The sequence below is a fragment of the Acartia tonsa genome, chromosome 10 (genome assembly GCF_053477335.1).
Source record: "Acartia tonsa isolate MP-2025a chromosome 10, ASM5347733v1, whole genome shotgun sequence".
NCBI classification, from domain to species: domain Eukaryota; kingdom Metazoa; phylum Arthropoda; class Copepoda; order Calanoida; family Acartiidae; genus Acartia; species Acartia tonsa.
In genome coordinates, this window is record NC_137269.1 from 17,010,883 (window position 1) to 17,034,140 (window position 23,258).

Below are 23,258 nucleotides of genomic sequence, written 5' to 3' on the forward strand. Positions count from 1 at the left end.
AAGGAGAACCCAATCGGTTCAGTGGTAAGCGAGATCCTTCGCTACAAACAAACAAACAGATAGACAAACAGACAGACACACAGACAAACAGACAGACATCGTTCTACTTTGTATTATAGATGATGATACGATTGGGTTAGAAAATCTTTCTAAACTAAGTTATGGAGCAGCTGCATTTGTAAGAAGGAAACGGGAAATCGATTTGAATCACTATAAGCTGTATATCACCCTTATTATAATACATAACTTATCATTTTTATTTGCCATATCAATAAGGAAGAAGGAAAACAAAAAAATTATATCAAGATTATGAATTTGGGTAAAAATTTGAGTTATCAGAAAGGGGTTCGCTATTTAGTTCCTGGGGGAAAACAAGGCTTTTCTGAAAAGAAGAGCCCAATCAGAATAACAGTTGCTGAGATCTTTTTTTATTTGAACAGACATAAATGAAACCACTTTTAACTATGGTTATATATGATAGGAGTCAATAATAATTTTCTGAAATGAATATAACAATGTTTGCAAAATTACGTTGATTAACTTGATATTCCCTAAAAGTAAACTACTCATATTCCGCCTGATATAGCTGGAATAAACCAATTCAAACCATTATACTCGAATGCTATTAAGCAAATGTTGTAAACCAACGAGGATGACAACATTCATATGCAGCGAAGCACAAAAATTAATGGTTGGACATGGCGGAGTGCTCAGGGTTTTGTCAAAGGGCGCGATGCGAGCACGTAATTTTGACATCCTCTTAAATTTAAGTGGGAAATGACATTTTTAACCTAACACCCCCTTGGCTTATTAAGGAGGTTCAATATTTAAGTAAAGGGGGGAGAGGCGAAAGGTGTAAGCATCGAGCAACCTATTCTAAATTTTTTTAATTGGCCCGAACTTTTTATGTTTGTATATTAAATATTTGTTGTTTGATTGAAATAGCTCTTATAGTTCTATTATTCTATTAAAACTACAATTGATTAAGTTTGGAAATTAAGTAAATTCGCATGCCATCATGTAATATGTACCTATTTATATGTATGTGTTAGCCATGTATGTATTTATTCTATGATTAATACTTGTACCACTTTTATTATGTTAATTTATACATTTTAAAACATTCCTAGAAAAAGGTTGCGTGATTATTATTTTGGCAACATGGTAATACATTGGTCTCAACTTTTTTCTTTCTATTGCCGTTTATGAGATATTTAATATCAAAATCTTATTTCAGGGAGCAGATGAACTTTGCGACGGCCTTTCTTGATGGTAGCGCCATCTATGGGTCTACTCCAGAATCTTCAGATAAACTCAGAGAATTTGACGGTGGATTTTTAAAGGTAATTTAAATTTTTAAATGTCCTACAATTTTTTAATGGCTTCAGATTAGTTCTTTCAAAATCTTTCAAAAATTGGTTGTCTAGATGAATTAGCAGCCAAGCAAATTCGGCACAAAAGATACACTAACAAACGCTAGTTATTATAGCCTAGCTACGCTACTAAAAATATAAATACGTACTTAAAATAGGAATAAAAACAACTCCATATTTGTCTATCTATCTATCTAGGATAGCCAGAAGACAAACATATTTAACATTTAATATGGACACTTTATTTAGATTGTTTGTCTAACAAAAAGGATAAACTAATGTGGACTTTAACAAAAAGTACACGCAGTGAAAAATTTACTTTTACTTTAAGTTTATCTTAGGACTACAAATATCAGAAAGAGGAGACAATAGGCTGTCCCCAAAGTTTTATAATAACGTTGTTTTATTCGTTGGCCTAACAACTTTGAAGAGTTTTTGATTTGTTGCTTTAATAAGTTGAGTGTTCAACCACTGATTTTAATCTACAGAACGGTTTGTTTTGTGTATCATCATTGGGGAACCACATCAATTTATCGGCCATGGTCATATCCCTTTAGAACCCTGAAAAAAATCTCATGTAGAAGAGTTTCAGTTTTATAAAATAATCAAGGTGTTATTTCTTTCTCCTTAGACGGTTGGGAACATAATTAAGTATCAATATGAAGCTTTCCTGACATTTAATACATTACAACGTTTTAGAGACTAATACAGAAAGACAAATTATTACTTTAGTATAAAAAAAAAGTTTATTTTTAAAAATATTTCCAAATACCTTAAATACATAAAAGTAAAGCTATTCAGTTCTTACCAAAAAACATGTTTTTATTTCATTGTATTTTTTTACAGTATAAATTCCAACTCAAAATGTACAAATTCCATAAAAAATACAACTGTTTATAGATCTGATAGCACTGATAGTGCATGTCTTTATGATTACTGTAATGCTAGAATAAAAAAAAAGTTTTGTAAATTACAATAAAGTGTTTGTCTTGTTAAATTATCTTTTGTTACCCTTCGCTTTAAAAATATTCTAAAACATTTACAAAATAAAATTTTAGATTGCAATTATCATTTGATGATAATGTTTTATCATTATGTAGTTTAATTTTCTGAAAACTGCTTGATTTAAATTAAAAGTTTTAAAACCCATTGTCTTGTGAGATATTAATATATTTTTCATTGGTTTCTTAAAAGGCTTTTATTTGATTTCATTATATTAATATTTTATTACAATTCAGGTTAGCCGTGTATACTTTTAGGGACCAGATGACAGCAAACGGTTTTTAAAGTGTCGTATTTAGAATTCCTTAAAAATTTCTTTGTGAATCTCCACGAAGCGTGCATGACCGCACAAACAGATGACCACGCTGTCTTCTATTCTTATGTACAACTCAATCTATATTGTATTCTATTTATCCTCTCAAAGTTACATATCCTTTATGGTAGCGAAACTACTATATATTTTGAAATGTCCGTCCGTCTGTCCGTCAGAGACAGAAAGGGGAAAACGTGATTTTCTCGGCTGCTATAAAAAATTTGAAATTTTAAGGAATAAAATATGTTATCAATCTCCATATTTTCATTAAGATTCGTCAATTAATTGGGGTGCTAGATCGATTTCTACATTTTTACAAGTTTTCATGATTTTCTCAACTCCTATTCAATATAGACGGCTGAAATTTTCAGCGATTGAATACTTTAATATTTTGCATACTTTTATCAAGTTTTATTGAGATTTGCATCTTGGTTGGGGGTGCTAGTTCGATTCCTAGATTTTTAAATTTTCATGTTTTTTTTATCTCCTATTCGAGATAGACGGCTGATATTTTTAAGGATTAAATAAGTTCAAAATTTATATATCCCCACAAAGTTTTATTAAGATTTGCTTATGGGTCATCTCAAAAAACGCCTATCTCAGAAAACGCCTATCTCAAAAAACGCCCATCTCAGAAAACGCCTATCTCAAAAAACGCCCATCTCAGAAAACGCCTATCTCAAAAAACGCCTTTTTCATAAAATGCCCACTACATTTTTAAAAATAAAGCCTAATTTATTAATAGTATTCAAAAGAATAATACAATACTTGTCATTCATGATCTCTTATTTAAAACACAAATAAATAGTTACCAAATCAACCATTTTATAAACTATGTACAAAGATGGATAAAATGGTAAACTAAAGAGTAGCTGCTATATTTAGAAAAAAGCGATAGTTTAAATAAATGGGAGAAAATTATTGGAGGGAGAACTCGTTGAAGGAAAGAGTTTATTTATTGAAGCTCATTTAAAAGTACATCATTTTTTAATCTGGTAAGAATAAGAAGGAATATAGGGATAAGACATTAGAATAACCTCACCCTATTTTTCCCCCAAAATTCATCAACTATGGAAAGTAGAATCTAAAAAAATGTTAAATTGCTTTATAATTTATAATAATTAGGTATTCTAAACTATTTTTTTTTATTTTGAGGAACAGCTATCTAATTCTGATAAGTTTAAAGCATATCATACTCAATAAATATTTTGTATATTATTTATGTATTTTAATAATTATACAACATAAATCTAAAATTTCTTTCAAGCATAATAAAAACTAGAACATAATTTTGTGTTTTCCAAACTATTTATTTATTTCAACCTGATATTCTGTTAATTCAAGATATTAGGTCAAATAATAAAGAAAATAAATAAAAGTATGTTTTAATAGAGCTCATAGTTGTTCATCTTATTGTAATAACTTAAAAGTAAACTGGGTTGTTTGCAGTAGATATATGAAAAAAATAAAAAAAAAAGATGAATTGACTAGGTAAAAGTTTTTGATATTCAATTGTGATCAATTTTCAAAAAGCAAACCTTTAGTATGTTGTTACTCAAAAGGCTTACAAAAAAAGTGCCTAAGGAATGTACAAGAGTGACATTATACTTCAGGGATAGATATTTCAATAAGAAGATTTATAATATACATATTAAGATATATAAGTTTTCCGGAATTTTAAAGTTAGGGGGAGATTTGAAATTTGCATAAAATTTTAAGGAATCCACCTATCCTATTGGTCAAAATTAATTAACTTAAAATGCATTTCCCCTTTTAGATAAAGAATTATACAAAAAACGAGTTTTATAAAAAAATCCTTAAAATTTGATGCAGATTTCAAATCTCCCCCAAACATTAAAATTCCGGAAAACTTATATATCTTAATACATATTGTATAATATTCACAATACCTTCTTAGACTTACATGTTTCACTACAAGATAATTTTTAAAAATGTAGTAGGCATTTTATGAAAAAGGCGTTTTTTGAGATAGGCGAATTCTGAGATGGGCGTTTTTTGAGATAGGCGTTTTCTGAGATAGGCGTTTTTTGAGATAGGCGTTTTCTGAGATAGGCGTTTTTTGCTTATAGGTCAAGGTGCTAGATAGATTCATGGATTTTCACGTTATAAATCTTACAAGGTTTCATGATTTTTTAGTTAATGTTTTTTTTATGAAACTGCTCTTTAGTTCATTTTTTCTGGATATCCATTCATAATTTTTGAGCTTCGCTACTTATGGATGTTGTCATCTTTGTTTTCATCCAAATATTACATGATTTAAAAAGTATAAACTAAGATTTTAGGAAAGATTGAAGATTGGATGACTTTTTTGTGTCCTAAAAGAATCAATGTACAATTTTATTGTATGTACAAATTAGAAAATTGTCAGTGTTGTTACCGACCTAGAACTCTTTTTTAGGGAGATTTATTGATATAAGTTTACCTAGGATCCACAAATATGTCCCTTTGGCTTGACATAAACAAGCAAGTACAGTTTTATGGAATTTTAAAAAGGGTAGGGAGGACGTTTTTTATACTGGAAATAAAAATGGGAGAGTTAGGATAGGTGTAATATATTATTTCACCCAGGAATAAAGACACATTAAAATAGATATTAAATGAAAATAGGGTAACAGTTACTGAAATAAAGTTAAGAATAAATGGGGTCTTTAATTGATTTATCTTCTCCTATTGACATAGTCATAAAAAAGGGCAAAAACGTCAAAAATAAAATACGGGGTTAATAAATCTAAATTAATATATCTTTCTAATTTTTACTCCAACTGAATAATCATTTTGAAAATATTGAGCTATTCCTTAAATTCTGGACTAAAACTGTACCCAGAGATCAAAGATAACCCATCTCAGTTGAGAAGCCCAAAAAGACCCAAAAATTTTGTACAAGTAACGGAAACTAAAGTTCTTTTTTTTATGATTTTTGTCAAATAGCTTTCAAAATTCCTGTTTTTTAAGAAGGTATAGTGACAAATATTCTTAAAAATGAATTCAATTAAAGCTTTATTTAAGTACAATACCTAATAAATGAAAAACCACTGAATAAAATAGCAAGGGTTAAGCTACTATCGCGGGTTTCCCTTTATTCTGTAACAAGAACAATAAAATTTCTCATATCATTCAGTTAACACACTCATTTAAAAGTAACAGACTTCTATTTTATCTTTATTTTAAACAATTATTTTTTATGTATGAAAACAAAAAATGAAATATTTTATCCCATGTTAAAGAGACATTTATTCGAAAATTTTTTAAAATCATACATTATTTTTATTTTCTCAAAAATAAACTTAAATTTAGCTTTCCCTCTAAAATATTTATTGACCACCCCCACCCCCCACTCTTTTTTTAGTTTTAAATAATTATTTCTAAGTCTTTTGTGGGACTTTAGTCCTATGGGTTACTATTCCCTCGGGACTCTTCTTAACTTTACCTAGCATTAACTAACCTAATAAAACAATGCAAAGAGATTAAACTCAAATATCAGAGGATCTAAATTGATTAAAATTTGTGAATTTGTGACCCTGTTCCCGTCCATAGAACTATCTTGTTTTTATTTGCATTTTAAAAGGTTGTCACTTAAAGTGGTGTCCAAAGCTGTATAATATCCCACGGTCACAGTATGATTTCACATGTACAAAGACTGTATCCTAATTGTTGTATTAGTTGGATCAATGATACTAAAACCTCTCTTGGTGTCTATAATAATGATGTTGACTGCTTCCTATTTTGCACGTCACAATAATCTAAGAATGTGCAAAAAAAAATTTTTAATTCTTATTAGTTGTTGATTTATTTTGGAATTTTTAGAATGATTAAGGAGCAATATATGTGTATGTGTAGTCAAAAAGATCTTTCAAACGGTGGCATCGAATAATCATCGAATGAATCAGAATTTTTATATAAAATATGTCCCTAGTTGCCCAAAGTGCAAAAAATCCAAAAATTCTAATTTTAAAATTACTGATAAGGCAAAAGCAAGTTTTAGTTTTATTTGAAGAAAAAGAGGTGTTTAGGTAAAGTATGCCAATTTGTTACTTGCCAAAAAAAAATGTTGAAGTCGGATTTGCAAATGCGGTCAAATTAGCAGCTGCATAAACTGTCTAATATAATATTCATCAACATAATGCTTAATGTTTTGATTAAATCATATACTTTTTTATAAATACTTCATTTAAGGCAATTAAAAACCAGGCCTCCAATAAATTAAGTCACTTAAGTTTGGCCTCCCCCTTAGATGTTGGACTATTTTTAACGTTTTCTCTTTCTTATTCTTGATTAATATTAAGGAATTTAGTGTAAAATTCTGCCTTTTTACCTTGGAAGGATGTATCAAATGTTCATTAATCTAAGAGCCATTCTCATTATTATTTTATATTTAGGTGGACCCAGGAAATTTATTGGCAGAAGAGGAATACAATCCAAACTGTAGAAGTCCTGGACAGTCTGGGCCTGGAGCTATCAGATGTCTAAGGTCATTTTTCTCTCGACATTAATGTTATCTTACCAAAAAAATCAAAAAAAGAATAGAGCAAACACTTATTTATATCGATTTTTAAGCTACTACAAAAATTTTACAAACTACATTAAAGCTTTCTTGAAAAGTACCATTTACTATATTGATAAAGTAATTAATTTTCCAAAAAAGAAATTTTAATGCTTATTGTCAGTTATAATATGTTAAGTAAAGGTTAAAAGAGCCCCACATGGGTAGTTTTCCGTAAAAGTAGGGCCCTTCACAGTTCACAGGTTTAAAACCTAGTTCAGGGGCTATAAATTAATTTCTTATTTTCTCATAAATCTTAATTGAGTAGGGGGGAGGGCGGGTGTGTATAGTAAGGAAGTAGTTTGGAGTGAAAGTGCATCTTTATATAATTGATTTAATTTTAGATCTGGTGATGAAAGAGTAAATGTGAACGCTGGGCTAGCCTCTCTTCACACTGTCCTTGTTAGAGAACATAATAGGTCAGTTTTTATTCATCATGTTCTCAAGTTAGGATTCAGGTGCACACTCCGGAGATTGGAAGTGAGAATCTCTAGACCAATCCTAAAGAGTTACAGGAACTGTCTCTATGTATTGAAGTATCTCACCAACCGCTCATCCGATATGGTTCTTCTTAACAGTGTAGTGAAGGACGGGGGGAAATTAAAACGTTGATTACATTGAAATACATTTTTCGTGTTATAAAGAAAGAATTTATAGATATATAAGAATTAAAATTTGCATGAAATATCCTCTCCTGACAATTGTATACCCATAAACAAAGTATATTTGTAATGGAGAATCTGTAATTGCCATATCTTGAAATATCTGGTTTCTAAACCAATTCATACTTGCATAGTGTTAGGTTATACATTTTAGGGGCGCGACACAAATCACACTATTTTAGTAGGTATAGGGGAACCTCGTAAAAGTGTCGAACTATGACGTCAGAAAAAAATAACAATTAACCAATGAGAAGCCAGTATTCACTGTAATTGACCAATGGTAAAATATATAGCGGTCTCTCATTGGTTAATTATTAATTTTTTCTGACGTCATAGTCAGACACTTTTACTGGGTTCGGTATAGGGAATTCATGACGCCCAAGTTTTTTTTAGAGTGGTAAAATGAGAGGTTTCAAAGGTTTGAAGGGGGTAATCTAACGTATTTTTTTAATTGTGAGTTTCAAAGTTTGCGGGAGGGTAGACACCCCTTTATCTCCCTTCTCAGAGATGGGTAAATTAGATTTTATAGGGAAGAAGGGGACATTGAACTGTTACACTTGTTAGACCCAAAGTTTTATAACAAAATGATCTTATTTGTTTGCTGAAAAAACTTTGGGCGCTTCCATTGCCTGTTATTAGTTGTTCAAAACTTTCAACCAATAATTTTGTTATATACAAAAGGAAAGCTCAGGATAAATTTATTATCCATTGTCTTATCCATTAATATCACAAAAAAAAACAAATCTTTATTGGCTTTTAAACTGTTTTTTGAACTCCATAAGACGAATTGTAAGTAAAACTTAAATGTATCTGCAAGTTGAATCATGGGGTAGCAGACGATGATTTTTCAGTCGAGTTACAAGAATGACGACCTTACTGTTAGTACAGTTTCATAAGGGTATCCGTAACAGTTAAGGAGAGCAAAATATTTTTTTAGTGCTTTTATTCAAAGTGCATGTTAAGCACTGATGTCTTTCCTCCCTATTTTTTTTTTTTTTTTTGATAAATTGAAAAAAATGGGGAGGAGTGGAGTTCTTTTTATGCATAAATCCTTGGGGGAAGGGGGAGCTATTCGTGCGTTCACCACTTACCTAGTTTAAATATAACGAGGCAAACAAAACTAGAATATAAATCCTTAATTTTTATTTTACTATCTGTAGAAAAATGTCTATAACATGAGGCTATAAATAACTATAACATTCTGCTAGAATTAAACGTTTTTCCTGAATCCATGTCTCCGTCACTTTATAATAAGTCATTAAATTTAGATAGCGCAACTTTTATTTAGGAAGTTCCAACATTACGGGCTTGTGCAATATATAATTAATTACATATATGCTTTTATCATCAAATGCATAAGAGTTGCTTGCAAGTTACATAACTAAAAATTTACTCATATCTACTTTCTACATTTTAGACATAATAGAATTCAAAGTCAAGTTAAAATGACAAAAATATAGTAAATTTTAAACTAGCTGTTACGGTTATATGTAGTATCTATGGGCGCTGTATTCGAAGTGTAGAGGTGGTCTAGAAAAATAGCCTGAAACCCTCACAAGATTCAAATTAGAAAATAAATTAGCCTAAAACCTACATTGCCTATATATGTAATTTGTCTCTCTGTCTGTTTGGTGGTACTTAATACTTCTATTTTTATTTTTAATGAAGGATGAAGTATTACCATTTTCTGAGCACTTATTTTATTATTATCCATTGATCACAAATTCAATTATTGTCAATATATAACTGGCTAGAATTATAATTGTACATTTTAGTCAAGTTTGTCTGTGATTAATTTCCTGCTATATTACAATGGACAGTATAATGTCTGCAAAAATACTCTTAAAAATTTTACCCTTTTCAAGTATCCGAAAAAAATACCCTACAATTATATTAGCGCCTGCTCTGAGGGCTTTTTGGGCCAGTCCTTAGACAAAGCTTCACTGAAAATAGTATTTGAATATTTGAAACAGCCATTCTAGAACTATGAATGTCTGACCGAAGCTGTATGTCTAAATATTAACTAAAAGCAACGAATTTAACCACTTGCATTCGAAATAGGTCGAACTTTTGAAAAGATAAGTATATATTTCCCAGAAAAAAAACCGTAAATACAAATAAAGTTAATCTAAATGATTTCAAATCTGTCAAACAAACAATCATATTTATAAAAGCCATTGCAGAAAGATAAAATACACTTGCTGACCTGCCATTATATCCATTTTTTTATCAATTAGTTATTTTTTTTATAGTGTTTTAAAGGTTGTCCCGTTAATGATGACTTGCTTCAAGTTGTGCGCTACTCACATCTATTTCATGTCCATACAAAAAAGCAGGAAATAATATCAAACTATTTAAAATTTAAAATTTTTCATTATTTTATGTATGGAACTTTTTAGGAGAGGTTAACATATTACAATGAAGAAAAGGAATATTCTTAATTTTAATGTTTAAGTGGCCAAACATATAGTTGTTTTTTAAAGAGAAACTTGGCTTCTAGAAGATTTAAATAGCTTGTAGTACATTTTAGTTTTTGCCAATTCCAGTAAATATTTTTGCGGACTAGTACAAACTCTTTTTCCACATGTGACTGCCTGTTAAAGAACTTATTATTTGCAACAATCTTTTAATTAGGCTCAGGCGGATAATAAATAACCATAGATCATTTTAGTTTAAAGTACTTTAAATTGGAAAAACCACGTCTTTTTACCAATTTTAAGTTAATTATATTTATTTATAGCATCGTATTATAGACAGCTTTCCGCAGATATTAAAAAGAAAAAAGAAAAACAAGTTTTGTCAGCGTGGGTCTTACTAGTTGGTCAGTATGGCTAAGAACCGGTTCTAGTCATAAGGATATCAATCGGTTTCGAAGCCATGCTGGAATATATAGTTTGTTGACCTTTACCTATTTTCAATATTACTAAAATCATTCTAGGCTCATAACCAGTTTGCATACAGTGAAAAATGCATTGGATTCTGAGCCGTGCTAAAAAAATATTTTTTTGACTGTCTCATAAGAAGGGCTTTTTCTAATTATTGAAATTATTTTATTTATACCTTTTTAAATATCTGTTTTAACTAGAATTTTATGATTTTAACATCTTTTTTTCAACGTGGTTTTAATCAAATACTAGTAATAAATATAAAAAAGATAAGCATGAGTAGTAATGACTTATTTTTCTATTAATTGATACACAATAATTATAATTTAATTACTGACTTCACTGATTTCATTAATAATTGAACTATTTTCAAGTTTAATAGAGAAGAAATGATTAAAGCAATTACATATTTGTCACCATTTGATTTATAAGTGACAGAGTTTGATATTCTGACAAATAACTAATAGAACATTATGGATTGAGGTTTCAGAAAATATGAATAAAATAAATAGCTGAAAAAGGACCAATGAAAAATTATTTACTTTGTAAAATTCTAGTGGATACTCCCCTAGCCTCTAATCAGATAAATAATGTAAAACCACCCTTAGACGTTTATAAAGCTTCCCTGAAGAGTACCTAAAATTCGGACCAGTAAGATCTTAAGCTTCAGACATAAAAACTTACTACTTTATATTAAAGAATAATAATAAATATTTGTCATTTAGAGTCCAGTTTTTTTTCTTCCTTTTTCTTATTTTTAAAAAACTAACTAGTTTAAAGTTTTATAGTACTAGATGTGACAAAAAACCTTTTCTAATAAGAAAGCCTAGCATAAAAGTCTTACTTGAACGTTTTTGCTGATCTTGATATTAATTAGATTTCTGTTTAAAAAAGCATTGAAAAAAGTATATTTTTTCTTACTGCTATTCTATCTATCTAGTAGAGTTCAAAGGGTTTTTATTTGTTAATTAACTATCAATTTACTAAACAAATATTATTTAATTTGTTTTTAGGTCTAAATATAAAGTATTTACTTTAAAGGTTTTGTAGAATTTAACAAGGTATTATATATTTAGCGTAGAACAATATTTTTTCTCTCGATTTATTAAAAATATTTTTAGCAGAATCATAACTCCGCCGTAACTAAACTATTTAGGAATTAATACACTTATAATTTACTCAAATATACTATTTAGACAATTTAAATTTTCTAACAAGAATTTATCAAATGCAAGTTAAAACAGACAAAGGCTTTTTGTCAGCTGCGGTTTCAATTTTTTAAGGAATGCTGCGGTTCGTCTGTGGCTTCAAAGTTTTGAGACACTGGTATCTATGTTTGTAGTTTTTCCAGCTGTTTTTTATATTAACATCTCTGGCTGCTTTTTAAAAAGTACTGATTTTTATGCTCAGCGACCTGCGTATTTTAGAATTAGTATGATAAGTTAAAAACAAAGTATATATTAGAGAGATATAACATAATTTAGTTTTGTGGGTTTAAAGCTTTTTTTACTAAATATAATTGAAGTATTAAATGTATAAGTATAGATGCTTAACTCAGACAACTACATGGTTCAAGTGGTTCGTATACTAGCAAATTGCTTTTTGCTCTTTCTTAGCAAATTGGCTTTGATAATATTCCCGTGTCTATCAGCTGGTATCAGCTAAGGACCCAATTCACAGATTCCGCACCCCCTGGCCATACAGTTATTCAACCCTATTCTTTTACTTAAAATTGAAATGATCTAAATAATTTATTTTATTTTAGGATATCTTCCTTGCTGGAGACAGTTAATCCACATTGGGATGAAGAAACTTTATATCAGGTTGGTCAAACTTTTTCCAGTATGGCTTCGAAACCGACTAACATCCGCTAGATTAGAACCGGATCTCAGTAATACTGAAAAATAATTTATACATCGAATTACAGACAATTTACCATGAATTTTTAAATAAAATTTATAAAATTAATACCAGTTTTGTTAGCAATTGCCTTCGGCTAACAAAACTTAATTTATAAGTATTCATTTTAAAATCCATGGAAATCTGTCTATGATACGATGCGATGTATAACAATTCCGGTTTTGCCCGCAACATAAACATAACATTTTACCTGGACAGGTTCAAGCTATTGCCTGGTTTGTTAGAATCCGCTGTACTACCTATTTACTTTCATTAATTTTTAAAGATATGTATTTTTTTTTAAAATTGAACATAAATGAAGGGCTTAGCTTTATTGCCTTATATGGTTTAAAATCTTTGGATAATTGCATTAAGGTCCTGACAATGCATGCTAAAATAATCTTATTTTTATATAACAGGCTATTATTTAAAAGGTATAATGGAAAACAAGGAATATAAATTCCATGGTTTTATTTAAAAAAAAAAAACAAAGAAACAATGAGAGTATACAAAACATGACAGAAATAAAGTTTGGATGAAGACTAACTTATATTTCACCGAATTTCCAAATAATATTTATGATGCACTTAAAAGCAAATAAACAGTTCTTCCATAAAAAAGAATAATATGGGATGGTATAAATTTGTAGAGATGCTTCGGACCTAAAAAAAATGATGCACATAATTCTTTTTTGCATGAAAAGTAGGGTACGCTTAGAGTACGCACATTTTATTTATTATTCTCTATTTGGCAACGTAAATTTAATTACTGCCCAAACTATACACACTGTGGGCTACAATTGAATCAAGACAAAAGTAAGTGCCGAGCCCTGGGACCTATGTAGGGTGAAAATAGACATAAATCCTTGATGATTCCAGGTGGAGACAAAATATTTTAGCGGGGTCTTTTGGTTTTTTTTCAATTTAAAGTTCTGAAAAAAAATTGAAAAAAATATGAAAATCTTTAATAAAAAACAAACAAAAAATAATTTTCAATATTTTTTTTTACTAAAAGATACAAACAACTTATATAAATACTATAAGCTTTAAAAAAATCACAATTTTCAAATTTAGACTTTCAATATAAAGATTTGTAGAAAAAACCTAACAACAAATTCTAACATATTTCTGATCAACATAGCAATAAAACGTCTTTTGCAAAATCTTTATCATCAAAAATAAATAGCACTTACTAAAGACTTTTTTTCATTTAAACTTATACTTTTCACATTAATTAACTTTAAAGATTGATTTTTTCTAAAAGAAAGGTTGCGTGATTTTTTTATTCATAATTAATTGTCTAATTTTGAGATTCAGATAAAAAACCTTACTGCTTTATATCATTGGATACTCTACTAGCAGCGGCTACGCCTCTAGAGGCATATAGGGACCCTTAGGTTGGGGGGGAAGACGAACCCCCCCTTACAATTACAGTTTTTTTTAATGAAAAAGTTAAAAACATTTATTTTGGAGAGTTAATTCTCTTGGGATAGTGATGGTACCCTTCCCCAAAATAGTTATAAACCTTACCAGGACATATAAGAAGCTACCATGTAAAGGAGAATCATATTGGTTCCGTTGTTTAGTGAGATCCCTTGGTACACAAAGACTCACATAGAACGTGTTACTTTATTATAAAGATACATATATACACAGAAACTCTCAATCAGTGTATGTCTGTTTGTTCATCTGTCTGTATAAAAACATTACAGAATATATTTATTTGGTACTAGCGGCTACGCCCCTAGAGGCCTTTAGGGGCACTTGAGAGGGGAAGAAGTGGTTGAATTCTACAACTAGATTTTTATTTTAGACTTAAAAAGAAAAAGTTATTTTTTGTGTGTGAAATGGGGTCCTTTTTTAGGGGTTGATTTCTCCTAGGATGGTGGAGATACCCTCCCAAAATAAGTTATAAACCTTCCAAGAACCAATGAGAAGCTACATAGAAAAAAAGAACCGTTGATCATTTTTAATTTCTATTCAGGGATCTAAAGGGATAAGACAATGACCGCTAAATTGATTTACATTCCCAAATATGATACATGGATAACCCTTCTGTATGTTTCAGTTAATGGTTGAAATGTTGGGCACTTCATTTAATAATCCAACCAAACAAAAATCGCAACAGGTCCCCTAAGTAGTTAAGCCAACGAATAACAAATTCCTATATTAAACTATGGGGACTAGTCTAATAAACAGCCCATTGTCCCATCTCGCTCTGATTAATATATTTTTGTATCTGTATGTTATATATATACACAGAAACTCTACAATCAGTGTATGTCTGTTTGTTCATCTGTCTGTATAAAAACATTACAGAATATATTTATTTCCATATCAGTTCTTAAGCATCAGAAAGATGGACAAACAGACATCAATCTATTTTGTATCATAAATAGTGCTTTAAAGCAGAGAGAGAAATATCATCTGGAAAAAAAAATTTTCCTATCGTTTAAAAGTTAAATCCCTGTATAAAAAAGATAGAATGTCCGTGTGTTTTTTCTGTCTGTGCCTAAAGTTCTTGCTAACCGCTGGACCAATTTGGTTCTTCTTTGGCCCTTGACAAGTGGGGGGAAGTTGACCCCTCCCCTACTTTCAGTTTTAGTATGTAAAAGAAAAAGTTTTTTTTAAATGTTGGGTAGGAACTAATTTTTTCTAAACTCAAAACTTCTCAGAACCATGAAAAACTTGAACCAAGAAGAACTATATCAGTTAAGCGGTTACAAAGAATCTTCGGTACCGACAGACACCCTCACACAGACACACACACAAACAGACAGACACAGAAACTGTTACTTTTATATAAGGATTAATAGACACTAAACTACTCCTTAATATGTTGATCCTATTATCAGTCTAAAAGATAGGTCAATAAAGAAGAACCAAATTGGTCCAGCGGTTAGCAAGAACTTTAGGCACAGACAGAAAAAACACACAGACATTCTATCTTTTTTATACAGGGATTTAACTTTTAAACAATAGGAAATTTTTTTTTTCCAGATGATATTCCTCTCCCTGCTTTAAAGCACTATTTATGATACAAAATAGATTGATGTCTGTTTGTCCATCTTTCTGATGCTTAAGAACTGATATGGTTCTTTTTTTACTTTGCTATGTAGCTTCTCATTGGTCCTTGGAAGGTTTATAACTTCTTTTGAGAAAGAGAAGAGAAATCGCCCCTTAAAAAAGGACCACAACACACAAAAAAAACTTTTTCTTTTTAAGCCTAAAATAAAAATATAGTTGTTGAATTCAACCCCTTCTTCACCTCTTAAGTGCCCCTAAAGGCCTCTAGGGGCGTAGCCGCTAGTACCAAATAAATATATTCTGTAATGTTTTTATACAGACAGATGAACAAACAGACATACACTGATTGTAGAGTTTCTGTGTATATATGTATCTTTATAATAAATTAACACGTTCTATGTGAGTCTTTGTGTACCAAGGGATCTCACTAAACAACGGAACCAATATGATTCTCCTTTACATGGTAGCTTCTTATATGTCCTGGTAAGGTTTATAACTATTTTGGGAAGGGTACCATCACTATCCCAAGAGAATTAACTCTCCAAAATAAATGTTTTTAACTTTTTCATTAAAAAAAACTGTAATTGTAAGGGGGGGTTCGTCTTCCCCCCCAACCTAAGGGTCCCTATATGCCTCTAGAGGCGTAGCCGCTGCTAGTAGAGTATCCAATGATATAAAGCAGTAAGGTTTTTTATCTGAATCTCAAAATTAGACAATTAATTATAAATAAAAAAAATCACGCAACCTTTCTTTTAGAAAAAATCAATCTTTAAAGTTAATTAAGGTGAAAAGTATAAGTTTAAATGAAAAAAAGTCTTTAGTAAGTGCTATTTATTCTTGATGATAAAGATTTTGCAAAAGACGTTTTATTGCTATGTTGATCAGAAATATGTTAGATTTTGTTGTTAGGTTTTTTCTACAAATCTTTATATTGAAAGTCTAAATTTGAAAATTGTGATTTTTTTAAAGCTTATAGTATTTATATGAGTTGTTTGTATCTTTTAGTAAAAAAAAATATTGAAAATTATTTTTTGTTTGTTTTTTATTAAAGATTTTCATATTTTTTTCAATTTTTTTTCAGAACTTTAAATTGAAAAAAAACCAAAAGACCCCGCTAAAATATTTTGTCTCCACCTGGAATCATCAAGGATTTATGTCTATTTTCACCCTACATAGGTCCCAGGGCTCGGCACTTACTTTTGTCTTGATTCAATTGTAGCCCACAGTGTACAATAAAGTCCAAAATAAAAAGCTTGGTATTTTCAGCAAGGTTTGGTATTCTGAAGGAAAAGGAAAAGTGTATAATAAGGTGTTAAATTGACATCCAAGAAAAGGTTGTACACTGTGGGCTAGAATTGAATCAAAACAAAAGTAAGTGCCGAGCCCTAGGACCTATGTAGGGTGAAAATAGACATAAATCCATAATGATTTCAGGTAGAGACAAAATATTTCAGCGGGGTCTTTTGGTTTTTTTTCAATTTTAAGTTCTGAAAAAAAATTGAAAAAAATATGAAAATCTTTAATAAAAAACAAACAGAAAATAATTTTAATATTTTTTTTTACTAAAAGATACAAACAACTTATATACATACTATAAGCCTAAAAAAATCATAATTTTCAAATTTAGACCTTCAATATAAAGATTTTTAGAAAAAACCTAACATTAAATTCTAACATATTTCTGATCAACATAGCAATAAAACGTCTTTTGCAAAATCTTTATCATCAAATATAAATAGCACTTACTAAAGACTTTTTTCCATTTAAACTTATACTTTTTGCATTAATTAACTTTAAAGATTGATTTTTAAAAAAAGAAAGGTTGCGTGATTTTTTATTCATAATTTATTGCCCAATTTTGAGATTCTGACAAAAAACCTTACTGCTTTATATCATGTGATACTCTACTAGCAGCGGCTATGCCTCTAGAGGCATATAGGGGCCCTTGGGTTGGGGGGGGAAGTCGAACCCCCCTTACAATTACATTTTTTTTAAAGAAAAAGTTAGAAATATTTATTTTGGAGAGTTAATTCTCTTGGGATGGTGATGGTACCCTTCCCCAAAATAGTTATAAACCTTACCAGGACATATGAGAAGCTACCATGTAAAGGAGAACCATATTGGTTCAGTGGTTAGTGAGATCCCTTGGTGCACAAAGACTCACATAGAACCTGTTACTTTATAATAAAGATACATATATACACAGAAGCTCTACAATCAGAGTATGTCTGTTTGTACATCAGTCTGTATAAAAACAATACAGAATATATTTATTTGGTACTAGCGGCTACGCCCCTAGAGGCCTTTAGGGGCACTTGAGAGGGGAAGAAGTGGTTGGATTCTACAATTAGATTTTTATTTTAGGCTTAAAAAGAAAAAGTTATTTTTTGTGTGTGTAATGGGGTCCTTAGGGGGTGATTTCTCCTAGGATGGTGGAGGTATCCTCCCAAAAAAGTTATAAACCTTCCAAGGACCAATGAGAAGCTACATAGAAAAAAAACCATTGATCATTGTTACATACTATTCAGGGACCTAAAGGAATAAGACAATGACCGCTAAATTGATTTACATTCCCAAATATGATACATGGATAACCCTTCTTTATGTTTCAGTTAATGGTTAAAATGTTGGGCACTTAATTTAATAATCCAACCAAACAAAAATCGCAACAAGTCCCCTAAGTAGTTAAGCCAACGAATAACAAATTGCTATATTAAACTATGGGGACTAGTCTAATAAACAGCCCATTGTCCCATCTTGCTCTGATTAATATATCTTTGCATCTGTATGTTACACTTGCTATTTTCTTTATATGTATGCTTCACTAATTATGGATGTTGTCTTCTTTTTTTTCCTTGTTAAATCCAATTACCTAAATCTGGATATTCTTTGAGGTTGATAATTACAATTAAGTTTTATAAAATGGAAAAGAACACTTTATTCATAATTCAAGATAAAAATTATTTTATCACTTGCGGTTTTGCCCCAAGAGGCATCTAGGGGCCCTTGATAAGTGGGGGGAAGTTGACCCCTCCCCTACTTTCAGTTGTAGTATGTAAAAGAAAAAGTTTTTTTTAAATGTTGGGTAGGAACTCATTTTTTTTCTAAACTCAAAACTTCTCAGGACCATGAAAGCTGGAACCAAAAGGAGAACTACATCAGTTAAGCGGTTATAAAGAATCTTCGGTACCGACAGACACCCACACACATATACACACAAACAGACAGACACAGAAACTGTTACTTTTATATAAGGATTAATAGACACTAAACTACTCCTTTATATGTTGATCCTATTATCAGTCTAAAAGATAGGTCAATAAAGAAGAACCAAATTGGTCCAGCGGTTAGCAAGAACTTTAGGCACAGACAGAAAAAAACACATGGACATCCTATCTTTTTTATACAGGGATATAACTTTTAAACAATAGCAAATTTTTTTTTTTTAGATGATATTTCTCTTCCTGCTTTAAAGCACTATTTATGATACAAAATATATTGATGTCTGTTTGTCCATCTTTCTGATGCTTAAGAATTGATATGGTTCTTTTTTTACTTTACTATGTAGCTTCTCATTGGTCCTTGGAAGGTTTATAACTTCTTTTGGGATGGTACCTCTAACCTCCCTAAGAGAAATCGCCCCTTAAAAAAGGACCCCACAACACATAAATTTTTTTTTCTTTTTAAGCCTAAAATAAAAATATAGTTGTTGAATTCAACCCCTTCTTCCCCTCTTAAGTGCCCCTAAAGGCCTCTAGGGGCGTAGCCGCTAGTACCAAATAAATATGTTCTGTATTGTTTTTATACAGACGAATGAACAAACAGACATACTCTGATTGTAGAGTTTCTGTGTATATATGTATTTTTATAATAAAGTAACAGGTTCTATGTGAGTCTTTGTGCACCAACTGATCTCACTAACCACTGAAACGATATGGTTCTCCTTTACATCGTAGCTTCTCATATGTCCTGGTAAGGTTTATAACTATTTTGGGAAGAGTACCACCACTATCCCAAGAGAATTAACTCTCCAAAATAAATGTTTTTAACTTTTTCATTATCCCTTAATATAAAGTAGTAAGGTTTTTTGTCTGAATCTTAAAATTAGGCAATTAATTATGAAGAAAAAAATCACGCAACCTTTCTTTTTTTTTTAAATCAATTTTTAAAGTTAATTAATGCAAAAAGTATAAGTTTAAACGAAAAAAAATCTTTAGTAAGTGCTATTTATTTTTGATGATAAAGATTTTGCAAAAGACGTTTTATTGCTATGTTGATCAGAAATATGTTAGAATTTGTTATTAGGTTTTTTCTAAAAATCTTTATATTGAAAGTCTAAATTTAAAAATTGTGATTTTTTTAAAGCTTATAGTATTTATATAAGTTGTTTGTATCTTTTAGTAAAAAAAAATATTAAAAATTATTTTTTGTTTGTTTTTTATTAAAGATTTTCATATTTTTTTCAATTTTTTTTCAGAACTTAAAATTGAAAAAAAACCAAAAGACCCCGCTGAAATATTTTGTCTCTACCTGGATCATTATGGATTTATGTCTATTTTCACCCTATTTAGGTCCCAGGGCTCGGCACTTACTTTTGTCTTGATTCAATTGTAGCCCACAGTGTGTAGTAAGTTTAGACTATCAAAAGTAAATAACAAGGATAATTAGTAGCGATGCATTAACCCTATTCTAGGGTAGAGTGTCCTTGGCCCCTGGGGCCGCCAAGATGGGTAGATGCAAAAAATCACCAAAAGTTGCATATTTCTGTTATCTAATAAGTCAGAATATTTTGTAACTGTACCTTTCAAGAAACTAATTTGATTCCCAAAACCTTTTCTTTTTTTTTGGGGGGGGGGGGTGGTGTAGGCAATGCTATTTACTAACAAATAAGTAAAATCTTTGCCAAATTTAAAAAAAAAAAAACCCAGAAAAGGGTAGATGAAAAGTGAGGTGTGGGGAGAGAAAATAGCATGACAGTTCAGCTTATAAATATAGAGTAGCTTCACAACTTAAGAGAAATGCCTACCTCTTCTTAATGGCTTTGCCTTTTTCAGTCCAAAATATCCTCAGCAAACCTTAGCAAATAATATTATTCATAATTTGTTTTAAGATATTCGTCCGTGTCTCGATAGGATTGTAAGGAAGAATGAAATTTTCCCTTAGGCCTAACTTGACGTTATTTTAGTGTAAATAAATAAACTTTATTAAAATGTACTTTAAACTTATTTATTCTTAAGAATCAGGATAACTGTCTGTATGTGAGTTTCGCCAAAGAATCTTTATAGCCAATGGACTGCCATGATATAAACATCTTTTACAGTAAAGCTTATTATAGGTTCGGGAAGGTTTTTTTTACCTTTTTAAGCGTACAATATGAAGTTGATTACTTATTAGTAAAGCCTGCTTGTAAAATCCATTATTTTATAACCATTTCTGGATTTTCTTCACTTTTTATGGTCAAGTGTTTAAAAGTCAGGGATAGAGAAAATGATATATGGATTAAGGTTTGTCCATTAAGATCTTATTCAATTGATCCTAAGTAAGCATAGATTATTAGTAATATAGGTAGATTATAAAAGAATTATCGGGTATAGTCTCTTTCGTAACATCGCACCTTATGGGGCGATTCTTCGTATTTTTCACAGTACCTTTTCTTCTATTTCTAGCCCCTGCGGGGTGCTCTAACCCTGCGGGGGCCAATTACCTAACCCTGTGGGGCAATCACCTAACCCAATATAATCTAACCTAACCTAAAATAACCTATAAAAAGCCATTTTAAAAATACAACGAATCGCTCCTTATGGGGCGATGTTACGTAAGGGACTATTCCCGAATTATCCTTTCTTTCGACTAAAAAGATATTTTACCAATTTATAATACAAGAATGAAAATTTGAAAATTGAAACCATTAGAATAAATTAACAGAAGATCTTAATTTAATAAATTATAAATAAAAACAATAGAGTTTTACATTTTTTAAAGCTTTGATTTTTTAACCGGAATGCTTTTACCTTTCCCTGTAAAAACCTGATTAAGAAGTTGAAAAATGAATTGTCACTGTTATATATTTTATATATGTAGACCAGCAAAACAAGGTATAAAATAAACAATTATGCCGTTAAGTTCTAATAATCTAGAACATAGAATTTAGGATATTTTTCCTTATTTGTTCAATACATTAGTTTTATCAGACCTTAGCTGTTTGGGGTTCACCAAATCGAGGTCGCAGGATTATTAAGAGGGAGGGGGGGGGGTGTTAAAATTTGTTTGTTTTCGGTGATTTCACTCAGACCTATAAATGACCATCAAAATCACCCGTCCCCATTTTAGACGTTTCTAAACTTTGCAGGTGTCTCTATCCCTTCAAGTCCCATCCATTTGGTGTTTCACCATACTGGGCTCTCATAAAAAAATTTTATATGTAATTTGAAGGAAACCGGGCCCAATAAATTTACAGTTTACAGGTTGTTGCATTAATCAGACAGACGAACCAATAGACTGAAATTCATACATTTATGTATATTAAACATTGTTATTTTTTTTAGGAATCTCGTAAGATAGTTGGAGCTCAAATTCAGCATATTACCTACAATGAATTCCTACCGGCGATTTTAGGTAAAATATATTTTTAGTTGAAACAAAGTTCGCTCATTTGAAGTTATGCCTTTGCAAAGTCGCACTCTGCATCATAAAATACATACTCATTCATGTCTATGTAAGGCTAAGGAAATCCTAACTCCTTGACTAGTCTAGAAATTCTATAGGATTTGGCCCACCACTGTCATAAATGTACTTAAAGGCAAATTCAAAATGAATCATCCATTGAAATCTAATGTTATTCTCCCTTCCTTCTGAACCGTATATATGCATTTATATAATAAGCTTAGAAACATAGGATATAAATACGGATAGAAACATTTGATATTTACTTTTATATACAACAAATTCATATCTATTTTCCCTTTGATCCTTTTTTTCACAATTCTAAATGTGAATAGCTTACAATTTGGCTAAAATGCTAAAAATATAATTAAGCAGATTACCATTTTATCACATTTTATTCGGAATTTTTCCTACATAAATGGGTTATAATTTTGTAAATTAGCAGAGTGAAAAACAAACCTAAAGAGTAAATTATCTTGGCTATAAACAAGTTATTTACTATTTAGATACATATATTGTAAGCAAGGACGTCGAAGTTCTTTTTTTAGAGAGGTTGGAGTACAAAATCTTAATTTGCGGAATAATTATTTTTCTTTTATTCTTTTTTGGGGGGGTTAACCCATTAACAACAACAACAACAACCCCTCCCTCACTCGCATGGCCGTCCAATTGTAAGTATTTTTGAGTGAATTACGTGTATGACCACCCCACGCACCATAACGCATTTACTTTTATGTTCAACTTCCGTACTTATATATTAATTTTCTATGCAGTTTTAATTTTTTAAATATAATTGTTGGAATGTTTCACTATGCATTTGTATGTATGCTTATATAATTGATAATTTTTGCGCAAAATAAATGTTTCTATGGGC

The 23,258-nt window shown here is 30.4% G+C and overlaps 1 protein-coding gene across 1 annotated transcript in view; it reads left to right on the forward strand.

Annotated features, from left to right (window-relative positions):
* LOC145329551 (uncharacterized) overlaps positions 1-23,258 on the forward strand; it is a 151,614-nt gene that overhangs the window by 89,469 nt on the left and 38,887 nt on the right. Inside the window, exons 11-15 of the mRNA XM_080173823.1 lie at positions 1,238-1,343; positions 7,086-7,177; positions 7,594-7,668; positions 12,562-12,619; positions 22,267-22,336. Of these exons, the coding sequence (XP_080029949.1) occupies positions 1,238-1,343; positions 7,086-7,177; positions 7,594-7,668; positions 12,562-12,619; positions 22,267-22,336 (401 nt within the window). The remainder of the gene's footprint in view (positions 1-1,237; positions 1,344-7,085; positions 7,178-7,593; positions 7,669-12,561; positions 12,620-22,266; positions 22,337-23,258) is intronic.